Below are 16,061 nucleotides of genomic sequence, written 5' to 3'. Positions count from 1 at the left end.
TTGCGCAGGGCTGGGATGAAAGTGAGTCTTGGCAGCAATGCGTGCGCGCGGATCGGTTGTTGTCGGACACGGAGCAAATAAGATAAGCGGAAGTTGGCGCCAAGGCACAAGGGGGTTGGTGATGGCGAGCCAAACGCAGTGCGATCGAGGTCCGGTCGTGGGGGTGAAGAGCAAGCAAGCAAAGCAGGATAGGATGTCGAAAGTCAGTCGGAACGTCGCCGTGAATCACGAAGCACCGCTCTGGTCAAGCACCCGAAGCGAGTCACTTTTCAAAATCATTTCTCAAAATAATGCACGGCTTGGGCGCGGCAAAGGCACAGCGCAGCGCGGCCCAATTGCATTCAAAATGCCGCCGGGTGGGTTCTTCTTGGATCGCCGATGTCAACCTCGATCAGTTGCCGATAGAAAATATATGGCCCGTCTTCCGAGCTGCCAGGCAATGCAGAATGCAGTCCATTTGAGCTCATGTCAACTTCCGTGCTCCGCATCATCCACCCTCTTCGCACCATCACATCCTCGCTGCTCGACCCGCGCACACCTTCCGCCAATATGGCGCCCTCGCTCAACCTGCCTGCACCCGCCCATGGCACCGACAACACGCTCGCCTCGGCATCCGCTCCCTCCACTTCCAAATTCGCCTCCACCGGCGGCATCATCTACCCGCCCCCCGAGCTGCGCAGGACCATCGACAAGGCAGCCGAGCTCATTGCAAAGAAGGATCCGTCGTTCGAGGCCAACATCAAGACCGCAGAGAGCAACAATCCCAAATTCGCCTTCCTCAAGGAAGATGATGCCTACCACCCCTACTATGCCTCCCGTCGTGATGCCGTCCGCCGCGGCGAGACACTAACGCCCGTTGCTGCTGATGCATCGGACAATGCGTCTCAACTACAGGCACAGTCGGATACAGGACCTTCTGGCTCGACGAATCCTACTGCTTCCTCATCCAGCCAAGCTCCAGCCGAGCCCGAGCCATTCGAGTTCTCGGCAGATCTGCCCAACATCACCGCGGTGGACCTCGATGTGCTCAAGCTCACCGCCCTCTTCACCGCACGCAAAGGTCGCTCTTTTGCCACATCCCTTCTCGCTCGCGAGTCGAAATCGTACCAGTTTGAGTTCCTTCGCCCAAGCCACTCGCTGTTCACCTACTTCAACTACCTCGTCGAGCAGTATCAAAAGGTCATCTCGCCATCGCCAGCGCTTCTCGACCGCGTCAAGCTCGGCGCGTACGGCACAACAGACCCCGAAGCCTTCAGTCAACAACGCTCCAAGCCTGCGCTGGGTGCCGGCAGAGGCGGAGCTCGGCCTGCATTGCTCGAGCAGGTCAAGGCGCGCGCCGAGTGGGAGAAGCACGCGCATGAGCGGCGCAAGAAGCACGACGAGGACGAGGAGAAGCAGCGCCAGGCGTTCAACGAGATCGACTGGCAAGACTTTGTCGTCGTCGGCACCGTGGAGCTCTCGGAGACCGACCAGCACATTGACCTACCCGCACCGCGATCGCTGCGCGAGATGGAGTCCATGACGCTCGCGCAGAAGAAGATGGCCAGCATGATCATGGAGACCACCGACACTGCCGCAGACGAAGACGTGGAGGAGCTCGTCATGCCCGGTCGGCCTTCGTCCTCTGCCGAACCGTCCGCTCCGGTGGTCGAGGAAGTGCAGGCGGGTCGGGGTGGTACGATCAAGGTGCGCAAGGACTATGTTCCGCGCGGACTTGCGTCGCGTGCCAAGCCGAGCGGCAGCGCAGCCATGACCAAGTGTCCCGTGTGCGGCGACGAGGTGGTGATCGACGAGATGGCCGAGCATGTGCGCTTTGAGCTGCTCAACCCGGCGTATCGCGAGCAGCGTCAGCAGCTCGAAGCCAAAAAGGCGCAGCAAGCCACACTCCAGGCAGGTGCCGACCCGACGTACTACCTCAAGCAGCTCGCCTCGGCACGCACCGACGAGGACGAGCAGGCGCGTCTCCAGCGCGAGGCCGAAGAGAGGCGTCTCGCCAAGGAGAAGGAAAAGATCATCTGGGACGGTCATGCCAAGTCGCGCAACGCGGCTCGCGAGATGCTCGCCAAGAACGTCGGGCTCGAAAACGAGATGAACAGGCTCTCGGGAAGGCCTCAGGTGGTTCTGCCCGAGTATGGCCCGAGCATCCCCGGTGCGCAAGGCGCAGAGGCTGATGGCGCGGATCCAAGCGACGACCATCCGATTCAGCTTGCTGACAGCGGAGCCTCGCTTCCCGCTCGACCCACCACGCTCCAAGACGCCGTCCCGGTCAGTGCAGGTGTCAAGCGACCTGCCGAGACAGAGCTGTCGCCACCACCACCGCCGTCTGCGCCGCAAGCTTCCGCAAGCACACTGGCCAAGAAGTCGGATGGCTCGCTGCATCCCGAAAAGACGTGGCTCGAAGCACACGCTCATCCCACCGTGACACTCCGGCTGGCACTTTCCGACGGCAGGGAGGAGGCGTACGAGGCTGCACTCAAATCCACTATTGCCACGCTGCGCGACTACGTGCACCAGGACGTGCTCGGCAGCGCCATCGCAGCCAGCAAGATCAAGATCAAGGTCAACGGTAAGCCCGCCACGCTCAAGCAGACGCTGGCGTATTGGAACCTTACCAACGGCGATACTGTCACTGCTGATGTTGCCAGATAGGCGGCGTGATGCAATGCACAATTCCTAGAAAAAACAGGGTCCTCTTTGTGTGATTTTTTTGGGTGAGCAGAGTTTGACAGCTCGTTGGGACGAGCTTGTGATGGACAAAGGGAGCAGTGGTTGGCGGGCGGAGCTGCCAGCGGTTGAAGGATGGCGGTATGTCGCTGGGCGTATCAGTCTGCATGCACGGCGGCGATCCGAGCGTAGTGTCCCCCGGCTCATCACCCCGCCGGCCCTTTGTCTGCCCTACCCTTTGGCCGTCAAGTCCTGGCTCCGATGAGATGGTATAAATAGACCGAGCTGATGCTGGGGGATCCACTTTGGAAGCCCATCAAGATGTCGCGCGGTTCGTCTCCCACCCCTGGGATCGAGTCTGCTGAACTCGCCCTCACCATGCTTTCGCTCCACCGCCCTTCTGCGCGCACCACGCGCTCAACCCTGTACGGCTCCGACTGGAGCAGCTCCAGCTCCAGCGATGCCGATACCGATAGCGAATCCATCTTTGTACGAGGGCCAAATCGTCGCCCCGCTCGCGCTCGGGGCGTTCGTCAAGGCCTACAGAACCTCGACCATCCTCCTTCGCCGTTTGGAGCGTGTCGTCTTGGAGCCCCTCGCCCATCTCAACCTCCACGCCCAATGGCAGACCCAGCCGAGGCAGAGCCGAAGATCGACGAGCCTCAAGAACTGGTGCCTCGACCCGATCCCGAGTACGTGGCCGAGGCACTGCGGTCCGCATGGCACTCGATCGAGGCACTGGCGAGAGAATACGTTCCGCCATTCATGCGCTGGTTGAGCGGTGCAGAGCATCCGGATAGACTCGCTCCCATCGTACCCATCACATTTCTGGCCGCGCTGTACTTGCGTCCGAAGTGGGTCCGGTCCACCGTCCGACTCGCAGCACTGTTAGCAAAGGAGACCGCGCGGTTCTACATCGTGATTGTGCGCGATGGACCCTTTGGCCTCTTCCGACAGACCGTGTATCACCATGTTCTATCAATCCGTTGAACTTTGCCCACTTCTGTTGGAATTGCAATCCCTATTCTTCCTCGCTCAGATCGCTTTCCTCCGCATCGTGGGCTTTCTTGCACGCCTTCGGCTTGGTCGAAGAGCGCTTCTTGACCGCATGGGCGGCGGCGGCTTGGCTGATGACCTGGTCGGCTTTTGCGAGCCACTCTTCGGCTTCTTTCCACTTACCCCACTCCATCCCACGCAGCGCATGGAGGGCTTGGATCTGAAACGACCACACCTGGTGCATCTTGACCGTGGCTTCCTTGGCCGCGTATGCTGCCGAAGCCGCACCCAGGGCAGGTGTCTCGAGGATGAGCGGGATGCCGGTACAGCGCGGGTCGTTGACGATGTTCCAGAACCCACCGATACCGATGAACCCGCGTCCGATATTTTCGTGTCGATCCCTCCTGCAGCCCAGGCCGAACTTGGAGTCGTTCAAATGCATTGCTTTGACGCACTCCCAACCGAGGGTGCGCTCGATCTCGGCTGCGAACTCGGCATATGCTTGCGGGGTGGTGAGGTCGTAGCCTGCTGCAAAGGCGTGGCACGTATCGATGCAGACACCCACGCGAGACTTGTCCTCGACGTGCGATAGGATGCATGCCAGGTCCGAGAGCGACGATCCGAGCAGCGTATCGTTCTTTGAGCCGGCCATGTTTTCGACGAGGATGGTGACGGAGCGCGTGAGTGCGTGCGCGCGGTTGATGTACGACGCCACCATGGCGCACGCTTCTGCCTTGGCGGGACGCACGCCGTTGACGCGCTCTTCTACCGGCGCATCCGCGACAGATGCGGCCGTCATCGAGCCCGGGTGGAAGTTGAACAGACGGATGCCGAGCAGCTCGCACCGACGCAGATCGTCCATGAACGCCTCGAACGACTTGTCGCGCTTCGTTTCGTCCGGATTCGCCAGGTTGACCAGGTAGCAGCCGTGTGGCACGACGAATCCATCTGGTGGAGCAGAATCTGGGGAGGAAGACGTCGCGGGTGCAGGCATGAACGAGTGGTCCAGCACCCGCTGCTTGAACAGCTCGGCAGAGGTGTCAGCAATAGGTGTCGAGGCCCACTGCATCTTGGGCCGCACGAAGCACGAAAAGGCGTTCGCCCCGATACGCAGCGCGTTGAGCGGTGCATTCTCCACACCACCGGCCGAGCTGATGTGCGCGCCGATGTACAGACCCCTCGTCGCACCCGCTCCTTCCGATACCGCAGCGGTTACCGGCTGAGGCCGCGGTGGGAAGACCTCGACTTCGACTTCCTCCTTCTTCGTCCGCCGCCTTTTGCTCGCAGGTGCAGGTTTCATCTCGTCGGTTTCGGGCTCTTGCTTGATAGGCGGTGAGGGGGGTTCTGCTTTGACCCGACGTCGTGCTTGCGATGAAGGCGTGACTTGGTGCGAGTCGAAGGACGCAAGATCTGCAAAAGTATCGGGCTCGGACTTGACTTTCTGTCGCTTTGTTGGCGGTGGTTGCTGCCGCACTGAGGACGTTGTTGCGTTTGTCGTTGGGTTCTCTTTTGGCGACTGCTGGACTGTCGTACTCGCATTCGAAGCTGACCTGCGGCTGCTGCGTCGGAGGGTCGAGGAGGAGGCTACTGCCTCGACGGCGGTCTTGAGTGCTTTCCTGTGCGTCATTGCGCAATGCAGCTCTTTCCACCCTCTCAACGGGGAGGTACAAAGCCGTGGATGCGATGCAGCTGGTAGTTGAAAGCACGAAGAAGAAGGTCTGCAATCGTTCCGGCGGTCAGCAGATCACGGACCGTGGACCCTTTCCGCAAGATGTCAAGGCGGGCGTGTGGAGGTGGAGACACGATTTTTTCAATTTGTTGCATCGAGCACCCTAACATATTTTGGGAGTTTTTTTTTGCTGCTGCACCACCAAGCTTGCATTCGCTGCAATGCACTTCGCTGGCTTTGAATCTTGGTCCCCTGAGTGGCAGCGACGGCCAAATGGAAGGATAGAGAGGGGCATGCCTGGATGCACGGAGACGGTCGGTGGTTGGCAGTGCCAAGCCCGACGTCGAATCCAAAGAGCAGAAGAGCGGCGCGGCGTGGTGTTGATTTTTGCGAGGCATTTTCGAGTGCCAAGCGCACGCCAAGACTCTGAGCCAAGAGAAATTCGTCTCTCTCGCTCTCTGAGAGGCACCTGCCAAGACCTCCAAGCCCCGGTTGGCCTTCGGGGCGCTTGGCCATTTGTCGAACAGTGCGCCAAGCCCACACCCACATGCCAGACGCAACTCCTCTGCCTCCTCCCTTTGGCTCCGATCAGGGCGACTCACCTCGCCTCGCCTTACCGGAATCATCGCACTCTTGCGTTCGGATCCAGGCTCGTTTTGGCTAGCCGTGTCTGGTGCCACGGAAGTGCGCGACGGTAGGAGCATAGGCGAGCGAGAGGCTGTGTAGGTTTGTCCTTGGTGTTGAGGATGGTGCTTCCCGCTGCCAAGCTTTCGATGCGACGGACAGTCGCCATGCGATCGCAACGTGTCTGCAGCTGTGCGCACAAGACCCTCTCGCATCCTGATTCATGCACGCCGCTCAGCATGGCAGTCAGCACATCCGCCTCGAGGCTTGGGGGCGGAGAATCTTCTCTCACATCATTACGCATGGGCGCCGAAGCCTTCCCGGTCCTGCGCACATCAAAATAGCAAGAGCAGGCAGATGGCTCGGCCATGGACGAGAGACAGGCCGACGGGCGTCTCCTTGCGCATTCAGGGTGAGCATGCAACTCGACCGGAATGCAGATCCTTCGGCCGCTGCCACACCCCTCAGCCTCGAATCTTGGCAAACAGCCTCTCCGGTCCCCGCTAGGAGACTCGCGATTCTAGCGAGACCCTTTGCCTTTCTTGGCAGCCACACCCACACAGCCTCGTCTCTAAGCTCGAAGAGTGTCGCTGCTGCCTGCTACCGCTTCCACGCTGCTGGAGTATATTATGCTCCGCGCTTGGTGCAACGCTCCCGCAGTTGCGATCCCTTCTTCACTTTACCCTCCGGACCTGTTTTTACTCCATCTCCACGCTTTGCGGACGACAGGAGCATCATGACCAAGATCACTCTTTCTCTCGCCATTGCCTCGGCGCTTTTGGCGAGCCGCGTTTCGGCACAGAATGGACCCGACCCGCGCGCGACCACCGACCTGAACCGCAACCAGCCCACCAAGTCATGGACGCAGTGGCAGCCCAAGGCCACGTATGCACTCAACGAGCTGCCGGACCAGTACATGGGCTCCAACCGTATCGAGTCGGGCGAGGGTGGACAGCCCGGTGGTGAGCCGCAGTCGGGCTACAACACGTGTGCGCGCAACACGTGGAACCAGGACTCGCGCTGCCAGACCGCATGGATCAACTCGCTCGACGACTTCTGTCTCTGGGGTCCTGCCGAGTACGGCACCGTGGGCGAGAAGGAGCGTTCCGGTGTCGCCTACTGCACCACCGACAAGCACGGCACGCGTCTGATTCCGGACGGTACGATTGAGGGTGCGCACTTTGTGCGCACACGCGACTACGTCCAGGTTACGGGCGTGGGTGACTTTACCAGCATCCTCATCCCCGACGGTGATGATGGAGGAGAGTTCGACCCTCACGGTGCGGATGACCTGGGTAACCCCATCGGCGGTATCCTCTACACCACCGCCAACCCGGCCTCGAACGGCGAGCCGTGGTTCGTGAGTGAGTGGACCAACTTCATGTCGTACAACCAGTTCTGCCTGCGTGCATGCTGGGGTCAGCGTGCAGCCGCACAGTGCGAACATATCTACGACGTCATGGGTTGCAGGTGGAACATCCCCGCCAACTACGATGCAGGCGTGTTCGAGTCGTGCGATGGCGACATTGCCATGCTCCAGGGCATCTACGGCAGCTCCACCTTCCGTCAGGGCGATGCTGCCACACCCTCCGCCCACCCGGCTCCCGCTAGCAGCCAGTGCTCCACCGCCAGGACCATCAGCCACGGCCTCCTCGCTGTCAGCCAGGCTCAGAGCTCGTCGTCGGCAGAGCCTACCTCGTCGGCTGCTTCCGCCTCCGCTGCTGCCGGTAGCACCTCGACCATGTCCAGGGTCCAGTCGGCCGCTACTTCGCCCGTGTCGGCGGGCAACACTGGTAGCTCCACCGGCAACTCGGGCAGCAGCACCCCGCAGAACAACGCCGCTTCGGGCGCCGCCTCGCTCGCCATCCCCGTGGCACTCACCGGCCTCGCTGCCATTGCCGCCGCCGCTCTCGCACTTTAACCACGCCCTTGCTCCCCTCACCTAGCCGCATTGTACCCCCCCTTCGCTTTCATCAAACGGACACTCTGTTCTTCTCAACGCGCATTGAACCAGAATGTGTTTCAGCCTCGAAATTGACGCCTGGGTCAAGCTATGCAACGACATGAGGGATGCGGCTACTCGCTGGCAGCAGCAGCTTGGCTCGTGAGACGGTCGCGTACGAGTCGCGACCACATCTCGTCGTTGATCGCCTTGGCCTGCTGCAGTTGTGATCGGAGCAGCTGGTTTTCCTGGCTGAGCTTGTCCGTCTGTTCGGCACTATGACCATTCGCCTTGACCGATGCAACCCCCGCAGGCGCGTTGACCGTGCCCACCGGCGACGAGAATACACCGAGCAGGTCGTCGGACACCAGCTGACTGTCCCACTGCGGATCAATGAAGCTGTCCACACCGTTGTGTGCCAGGTGCGTGTTGGCAGTAGCCGCGATGCGCGTGAGGTAAGGCGTGGCGAGACGCTCTTCTTCGGACGCCAGTACGTGGCGGCTAAAGTTGGCGATGGGCCGAACAGGGATGCTGCCTGCAGCGTTTGCTCCAGCGCCACCTGCGCCTGCGATCGCAGACCCTGCACCGCTCTGCCCCGCCGTCTCCCAGTGGCCGAGCAAGTCGCGGGGCTTGGGAAGCACCACGAGATTTGTCACTGCGTTCTTGCCCGTCACCGCGCTGGCCTTGGCATTGCCGAGCATCGAGACCGTGCGGAGGATCTGCGAGTTGGACACGTCCACCACAAACAGGTTGCCTGCCGCACTGCCGACGAGCAGCGAAGTCGAGTTGGACGACAGACACATGCTCGAGATGGGTTCGCGCATCGCAATGATGCTCGACCCGTTCGCCGCAGCTCTCCCCGCCGCATCGTTTGCCGAAGCAATGCGCTCGGTCGTTGGGCCAGCAGCCGAGCCAAAGCCGTACGCCTCCACCGCCGTCGCGCCGCGCAGCTCGTCGGTGACAAAGTCGAACGCCGAGCCGTTGGTGGCGAGCTTGGGCTCGACCATCCTGCTGCTCGCATCGCGCTTGCGGAACAGATCGATCCGATACACCGCGTTCTCGCCCGAGCCTGGCGATGCGGCGGCAAAGAAGAAGCGCTCGGTGCAGTCGAGCACGACGCGGTGGATGGGCTGCTCAAAGATGAAAGTGCTGAGCAGAGTGCGCGTGCGCAGATCCCACATCTTGACGGTCGAATCCGCCGAGCTGGACAGGATGGTGGTGTGGTTGGGGAAGCGGCCGCTGGCGATGTGCAGGTCGGTGATGGCGAGGTTGTGGTCGGCGAGCGTGCAGTAGGGTGTGGGATTGTGTTCGGAGCTGGTGATGGCCGAGCTGGTCTGATCGTGCGGAGCGAGCAGCCCCGCCAAGCTCCAGACGAGGATCCTTGAGTCTTCTGAGCCCGTGACCAGTGCTGCAGCATCCTGTGTCCACTTGAGCACCGTCACCGAGCGGTAGTGCGCATCGAAGGAAGCGAGCAGGTCTCCGGTTGCGATCTGCCAGAGAAAGATCCGACCGTCAAACGAGCCGCCTGCGACGAGTTCGCCGTTTGGAGAGGCAGCGATGCAGGCTAGCTTTTGCGGAAGGATGATGCGCTGAAGCGGATGATCGCGCTGCCACGAAAAGACGTTGAGCGTTGCCTTGTTGTTCTCGAGCTGCAAGACGAGACCGCCTACGCCCGAGACAGCTGGGTTGGGCGATGTGGGGATAACGGCGACCGAATGAGAAGCGGGATCAGAGACGCCCTTGAAGGTGAAGAGCGCGGACGTTGATGACGGCGCGGTTACGGTGGTGAGACCCATGGATCCGACGAGAGAAGACGAGGAGGCGGTCGAGTAGAGGAGGCATTCTGTCGCAAAGAGCGACGATGCCGAGGATGAAGACGCCATGCTTGCGGAGCCCAGACTGACGATGCTGATCAACGGGTGCGGATGACCGAGTTCGAAGCTTGGTGGTAGCGCGAGAGCGAAGGTGAAGGGCTGCAGATCTTTCGCAAAGTTGGCTGCAAGAAACACGACCAGGGCCCAAGAAATTCTTGGGTGGAGTCGACGGAACTCGGGACTTGGCAAGACGCATCGCAATCGGGTCTTCGCAAAGTCGATCGGGGAACACCGCACGGCTCTCTGCGTCGATCCGAAGCATGCGCATCGAGTCTCGGTCTTCAAGAGCTCATCTATCGTTTATGTGCGGTCGAGTCTGGAAACGATCGTCAAATTGGCAATAACCATCACAGGCCACCTCTCAGCTGCTGCCATACGAGTGAGGGCGCGGGGAATGCATCGGGAGTGCGAGCCTTTGAGCGCGGGGCTGACGGCTGAGACAGAGCAGGCTCAGAAGGTGAGTCGAGGTGCGGGCAGTCGATTGACAGCGGGATGGGGAGGATGCGGCGGGGAGGGGAGCGGGAAGTGAGGGCGGGCGGGGCGGCGGTGGTCGAGTCGGGCGAGTGTGGGTGACTCGCAGACTGCCAACTGCACATTTTAGTTGGCAGTCAGGCAGGCAAGACCCACTTGATGAGAAATGCATCCAATGCAGCCAGAGCAGGAGGCGGCTTCTGATCGGTTGGCCACCAGCCAAAGGCGAGGGGCATGCGCTCGAGATAACGGGACGCGCGGATTTCGAAAAACAGCCAACCAACACACAAGACACTGCTGCGCTGAGTGTGAGCGCCCAGCTCCGGCTGAGCTGCAAGCCTGGAAGAAAAATCAGAATTGAACCGGGGCGGCAGTTGCTCTGGCTGCCCGCATCTGGTTGGTTGGCAAGCTCGCTGGAAGATCTGACGGCGAGAGAGATGCAGCGCTCGCCCCCCTTTCACCGTGGGCGCCCAAGCAGCGCGAGTCATCAGCTGCAACGCGCCTGTCCGCCTGTCCGCCTCTGCGCATGCTCGGCATAGCCGTGGGCTGTCTGGAGAGCCGGTATAAGTGCGGCCCACCGTTTGCCACTTGTGCGCGTGCAACGATCCCCTCTTCCATCACACATCCCCACCGTCGCTCGCTGCCACCGCAAACCCGCAATCTCAGCAGCACTCACCCCAAGTCGTCTCCACAAGTCGCTACAAGCTCGTCGCTGCATACAAGAAAAAGACAAACAAGCACCGACAAAATGTGTGGCATTCTCGGCTGCATTCATCACCCGGACGCTCCGGCGTACCGTAGCAAGATGCTCAGCATGTCGCGCTGCATCCGCCACCGCGGCCCCGACTGGTCCGGCTGTGTCGTCACGCCCGAGGACGGCACCAAGGGTTCCATCCTCTGCCACGAGCGTTTGGCCATCGTCGGCATCTCCACCGGCGCACAGCCGCTCGTCTCCACCGACGGAAAGCTCATCCTCGCCGTCAACGGTGAGATCTACAACCACCGCCAGCTGCGCAAGGGACTCAAGGATCAGAGCGCCGAATTCAAGACCGAGTCCGACTGCGAGGTCATCCTGCACCTCTACCGCGAACACGGCACCGACTTTGTCAAGATGCTCGACGGCATGTTCTCCTTCATCCTCCTCGACACAACCCACACCCCGCACCGCGTCGTTGCTGCGCGCGACCCCATCGGCATCACCACGCTCTACCAGGGCGCCTCGTACAAGTACCCCGGCGCCATCTACTTTTCCTCGGAGCTCAAGGCCATCCACGAGGAGTGCGACCGCATCCGCTCCTTCCCGCCCGGCCACTTCTACGACTCGGCCCTCCCCGAGGGCAAGGAGACCGTGCGCTACTACACGCCCAACTGGCTCGACACCGATGCCGACGGCGCCGTGATCCCGGCCAACCCGACCGACCTCAAGCAGATCCGCGAAGCGCTCGAAAAGGCGGTGCGCAAGCGTCTCATGTCCGAGGTGCCCTACGGTGTGCTGCTCTCCGGTGGTCTCGACTCGTCGCTCATCGCCTCGATCGCGGCGAGAGAGACTGACAAGATGGCCGACCTCCAGCGCAAGGCGTGGGAGGAGCGTCAGGCTCGCCGTGCCCGCGGCGTCACCACACCCGCCGGCAACGCCAACGGTGCCAAGCTCCCCGTCGGTCTGGACGAGGATGCCGAGAACGAGGTGGAGAACCTGGCTGCTTGGCCGCGTCTCCACTCCTTCTCCATCGGTCTGCCCGGCTCGCCCGACTTGCTCGCGGCTCGCAAGGCGGCGCAGTTCCTCGGCACGGTGCACCACGAGTACACTTTTACCGTTCAGGAGGGACTCGATGCGATTGCCGACGTCATCTTCCACCTCGAGACGTACGATGTGACTACGGTGCGCGCGTCGACGCCCATGTACCTGCTCTCGCGCAAGATCAAGGCGATGGGTGTCAAGATGGTGCTCTCCGGCGAAGGGTCCGACGAGATCTTTGGAGGCTACCTCTACTTCCACGCTGCTCCGGACAAGGCTTCGTTCCACCAGGAGTGCGTGCGTCGTGTCAAGAACCTGCACACTGCCGACTGTCTTCGTGCCAACAAGAGTACGATGGCATGGGGTCTTGAGGCGCGCGTGCCCTTCCTTGACAAGGCCTTCCTCGATGTGGCCATGAACACCGATGCGGCCGACAAGATGTTCTCCAAGGGTTCGTTGCAGGAGGTGGATGCCGACGGTCGACCGCGCATGGAGAAGTACATCCTGCGCAAGGCGTTTGATGTGATCCCGGATGATATTGAGGCCGGTGGTGACGGTACGGGAAGCATGCTCTCCGCTTCGGCACCCAAGAAACCCTACCTGCCCGAGGATATCCTCTGGCGTCAGAAGGAACAGTTCTCCGACGGCGTGGGTTACTCCTGGATCGACGGCATCAAGGACCACGCTGAACAGTCCATCAGCGACGAAAAGTTCCAGGAACGCGCAAAGAGGTACCCCACAGACACCCCCGATACCAAGGAGGCCTACATGATCCGCGAGATCTTCGAGTCCTGGTTCCCCTCGGACGCCGCCGCTTCCACCTCCGTCCGCTGGATCCCGCGTGCAGACTGGGGCTGCGCTTCGGACCCCTCTGGCCGCGCCGTCAAGATCCACGAGTCCGCTTACTCCGCCGACGAGTAAATCCTTTCTGTGCCCAGCTTCACAACCCCGCACCGTTAGAATCCAAAATTTTCTCCAGTCTCTTTTTCTCTCGCCCATCTCTGATTGAAGAGCCTTCCACGTACGCTTACGCCCTGTGAGGACCGGTGCAACAAGAACCAGCTGCATGATGAGCTGTGCAGAATATACAGTTGTGACACGACAAGATACAACGGAGACTTGACAAAGGAAGAGGCTGTGCAAGACTTCGACGGAGACGGAAAGGGTTAAGGGACAGAGCCGACCCTGCGCTCAGGAGCGGTGCGAGTGCTGGCTGTCGCCGAGCGCGACCCAGCTGGTGCCGAGCGGCGAGTCGGTGGCGCCGTCGCGGTCCTCGCTCTCAGACACGTGCGCCGAGTGCTGCTGCACCGCGGGCGAGTGCGCGAGGCGGCTGCTCGCACCACTGCTGCTGGGCGGGCCCATCCACGGCTCGCGAGCGAACGATGCTGGCACGCCGCCTGCGCGGCCGCCCACGGGCGCATCCGCCAGGCTTGGATTCGACGCCGAGAGATCGGCGTGCGAAGCATGCATCTGGCGCGTAGAGCCAAAGTACGGGCTCTCCTCTCCAGCATACGCATCCGCGTCGGCATCGTTGTCGCCGTACGCCGACGAAGGCACGCTACTGGGGATGCCCGATCCAGCTCCCGAAGAGCGCTCGCTTTCCGGCAGGCTCTGCACGTCCGAGTCGCGGATCTCGTATCCTGCAGCCGCTGGGCGCTTCAGATCGGCATTCGACCTCAGCAGCGACGCTCGCGAGTGCGCAGCCGAGGCCGGGCCAGGCCCAGGGCCACTGCCAGCCGGCCTCTGTTCACCGGCCCGCCTGACTCCCTTTCCGGCGTCTGAGGTCTTGCCCCAGTTCCAGGGCAGGAAGGCATGCTCGGCACGTCCCACCAGCCCGGCACGGCGGAGCGACAGCTGTCTCCTCAGAGCAAGCGCAAAGTCCACCACGCTGGTGGGTACGACCGTGAGCAGAACCTGGCTGAGCGTCAACCAGTAAGCAGAGAAGGTGTGCGTTCCCACTGTGTAGCTTGGGCGCAGTCTTCGCTTTGTGCTGAGCAGGAGGTCCGAGACCTTGTTGAGCACTGGCGCCGACGTGGGCGATCGGTGGTGCCAGAGCGAACCGAGCGAAGACGACGGAGACCTGCCGAAGCTCGGGCGCGACGGCGAGTGAAGCGAAGAGTTGGCACTCATTGTGCTTGCCGATGGCTCGGCAAGGTTGGCGCTGGGCGTCGCAGCAGGTTCACCCCAGACGGAGCCTGCGTTGACCTCGACCATGGTCACGCGGACGTCTCTGTGCTTGAGTTGAGAGCGCGAGCTGGACGCTCGTCTGGCGGAGGCTCCTCCTGCAGTCGAGGCGCTCAGATTTGGCGGCAGCTTGGAGTTGCTTGCGGTCTTGGAATGGAAAGAGTCCTCCTCGCACTCGCGTCGCAGCGACTGGACACCAGCGGCGACGCTCTGGGCAATGACCGAGTACATCGCTTGGCGTGGCAGTGCGGTGCGCGAAGCCGGGCTTGATACCAGAGTGACGATCGTGGCTGGCTCCATGTCTGGTGAATCCTCTGCGCGGTTCGGCAGCGCCCTGAGCATGGGAACGAGCGCGCCGAGCACGCAGAGACTCGATACGACGTGGCGCTCCAGCAGCTCGGACGATGGGGAGGGCGAGAGCTTGGAGATGGGCACGCCAAGCGACGTGGTGGAAGTGGAAGATGACATGCTGCGCGATGAGGCGAGATCGTCCTCGGGTGCGACAAAGCTGAGCGCGTTGACTACGCCAGCGATGCTGATGTTCTCGCCCGGGCGGGCATAGGGATCGCCGGCACTGGTGAGCGGGTAGCGGAGGCTGAGCGCGGCCGAGAGCGCGCGTACGAATGGCTGAAGTGTGCTTGAAGGCTCGGCGACGTCAAAGATGAGCGCTTTGACGTAGCCGCGCGAGCTCGGTGGGATGAGGTTCTCGAATTGTGCCAGGGCAGCCGAGGAAGACACCGAAGCCAGCACGACGAAGCCCTGGCTCGAGAAGTGCAGGGCAAGCGAGCGTCCGAGCGGCGTGTCGGCACCGAGCACGATGACGGCCTCGCGGCGCACACCATTCTTGAGGCGTACCTGGCGCTTTCGTCCGCGTCCTACGACGTGCTTCTTGCCGAGGTAGGGAAGAGCGATGTAACCGGCTCGGTAGGCATACGAGGTGCCGAGCCCGACAATGATGAGCCCGCTGGCAAAACTCAGTGAGGAACGGTGTCGACGAGTCCAGGCGTGAATGAGCTCGAGGTTGGTGGGCGGTGGCGGAGGAGGCAGCACGGGAGGCGGCGGGGGGATGGGAGAGACGAGCTCAGTGACCTTGCCCGTGAAGCTCTCGAACGAGGGGAACGAGGGCAGGTCCGGGATGGGAGGGCCGTACTTGTTGAGCTGTTCGTAGAGGATCTGATAGTACTCTTGCACGGAGAGCGAGACCTTGTGAGGCAGCTCCTGCAAGTTGCGTGGCAGGTTCTCCTCGATAAAGTTTTCGAGATCGGTGAGCGAAGGCATGTCGATGGTCTACTGCAGCCGCAGCTCGCTATCGATGCATGTGCGGGGACCTGCGAGTTGGGATTGGAGATAGGTGACGAATGCTAGGATGTGGTGCCGACTGGGCTTGGATGTGATCGCAGCGATACGATGATGGATGTGGATGGAGGAGGTGTGGTGCAAAGCCGCGCAGCGAGATTAGGAGGGGGCCGAGCACGGTGGAGGCTGCAGCGGCGTGCATGCGCCCAAGCTTTTTTTTAGGCAAACGCGCGCGCAAGTCACCCTGCATGGACAGAGAGTGCGAGGGATGTCGCTTGCGGCCTGGCCACAGTGTTCAGTGACTGGGATCGCCGTAGCGGATTGGCAGGGCAGGGGCAGCGACGCGCAACGAGCTCCGACCCCAGCAAGCGATAACAGGGCGCGGAGCCAGCGGCAGGGACTGGCCGAATCCAGGGTCCTTGCAGCAGCACGCCAGATCCAGCCGCGCGCCACACATTGACTTGGGCCGTGCCGGGCTCATGAGCGGAGATGGGTGAAAGCGCGCGGCTGCGCTCAAGATCGAAGCGGCCGTGTGACTGTGGCCAAAAATGCGCAGCAGCACGCCTCCACCTTGGCCCGCCAAAGAGTCACAGACCCCAACATCAC

The 16,061-nt window shown here is 61.8% G+C and overlaps 7 protein-coding genes across 7 annotated transcripts; 4 read left to right on the top strand and 3 right to left on the bottom strand.

Annotated features, from left to right (window-relative positions):
• Positions 1 to 465: 465 nt before the first annotated feature.
• On the top strand, positions 466 to 2,649 carry PAN0_001d0565 (pre-mRNA splicing factor; the record flags this gene model as incomplete). Its single annotated transcript, XM_014804180.1, has 1 exon — positions 466 to 2,649. The coding sequence occupies one exon, from the start codon at positions 466 to 468 to the stop codon at positions 2,647 to 2,649; it is 2,184 nt and encodes a 727-aa protein (XP_014659666.1).
• Positions 2,650 to 2,985: 336 nt separating this feature from the next.
• Positions 2,986 to 3,654, top strand: PAN0_001d0564 (uncharacterized protein; the record flags this gene model as incomplete). The annotated part of the gene is made up of 1 exon (XM_014804179.1): positions 2,986 to 3,654. The coding sequence occupies one exon, from the start codon at positions 2,986 to 2,988 to the stop codon at positions 3,652 to 3,654; it is 669 nt and encodes a 222-aa protein (XP_014659665.1).
• A 31-nt stretch (positions 3,655 to 3,685) lies between these two features.
• On the bottom strand, positions 3,686 to 5,287 carry PAN0_001c0563 (DNA-(apurinic or apyrimidinic site) lyase 1 protein; the record flags this gene model as incomplete). The annotated part of the gene is made up of 1 exon (XM_014804178.1): positions 3,686 to 5,287. The coding sequence occupies one exon, from the start codon at positions 5,285 to 5,287 to the stop codon at positions 3,686 to 3,688; it is 1,602 nt and encodes a 533-aa protein (XP_014659664.1).
• Positions 5,288 to 6,689: 1,402 nt separating this feature from the next.
• On the top strand, positions 6,690 to 7,874 carry PAN0_001d0562 (macrophage activating glycoprotein; the record flags this gene model as incomplete). The annotated part of the gene is made up of 1 exon (XM_014804177.1): positions 6,690 to 7,874. One exon carries the CDS (start codon positions 6,690 to 6,692, stop codon positions 7,872 to 7,874), a length of 1,185 nt encoding a protein of 394 aa, XP_014659663.1.
• Positions 7,875 to 8,029: 155 nt separating this feature from the next.
• Positions 8,030 to 9,778, bottom strand: PAN0_001c0561 (pre-rRNA-processing protein IPI3; the record flags this gene model as incomplete). The annotated part of the gene is made up of 1 exon (XM_014804176.1): positions 8,030 to 9,778. One exon carries the CDS (start codon positions 9,776 to 9,778, stop codon positions 8,030 to 8,032), a length of 1,749 nt encoding a protein of 582 aa, XP_014659662.1.
• A 1,210-nt stretch (positions 9,779 to 10,988) lies between these two features.
• Positions 10,989 to 12,896, top strand: PAN0_001d0560 (glutamine-hydrolyzing asparagine synthase; the record flags this gene model as incomplete). Its single annotated transcript, XM_014804175.1, has 1 exon — positions 10,989 to 12,896. One exon carries the CDS (start codon positions 10,989 to 10,991, stop codon positions 12,894 to 12,896), a length of 1,908 nt encoding a protein of 635 aa, XP_014659661.1.
• Positions 12,897 to 13,166: 270 nt separating this feature from the next.
• PAN0_001c0559 (uncharacterized protein) lies at positions 13,167 to 15,437 on the bottom strand (the record flags this gene model as incomplete). The annotated part of the gene is made up of 1 exon (XM_014804174.1): positions 13,167 to 15,437. The coding sequence occupies one exon, from the start codon at positions 15,435 to 15,437 to the stop codon at positions 13,167 to 13,169; it is 2,271 nt and encodes a 756-aa protein (XP_014659660.1).
• Between the last annotated feature and the right edge of the window lie 624 nt (positions 15,438 to 16,061).

Source organism: Moesziomyces antarcticus, assembly GCF_000747765.1.
Source record: "Moesziomyces antarcticus DNA, scaffold: scaffold_v10001, strain JCM 10317, whole genome shotgun sequence".
Taxonomy (NCBI): Eukaryota; Fungi; Basidiomycota; class Ustilaginomycetes; order Ustilaginales; family Ustilaginaceae; genus Moesziomyces; species Moesziomyces antarcticus.
This window is presented reverse-complemented; position numbering and strand designations above follow the sequence as displayed.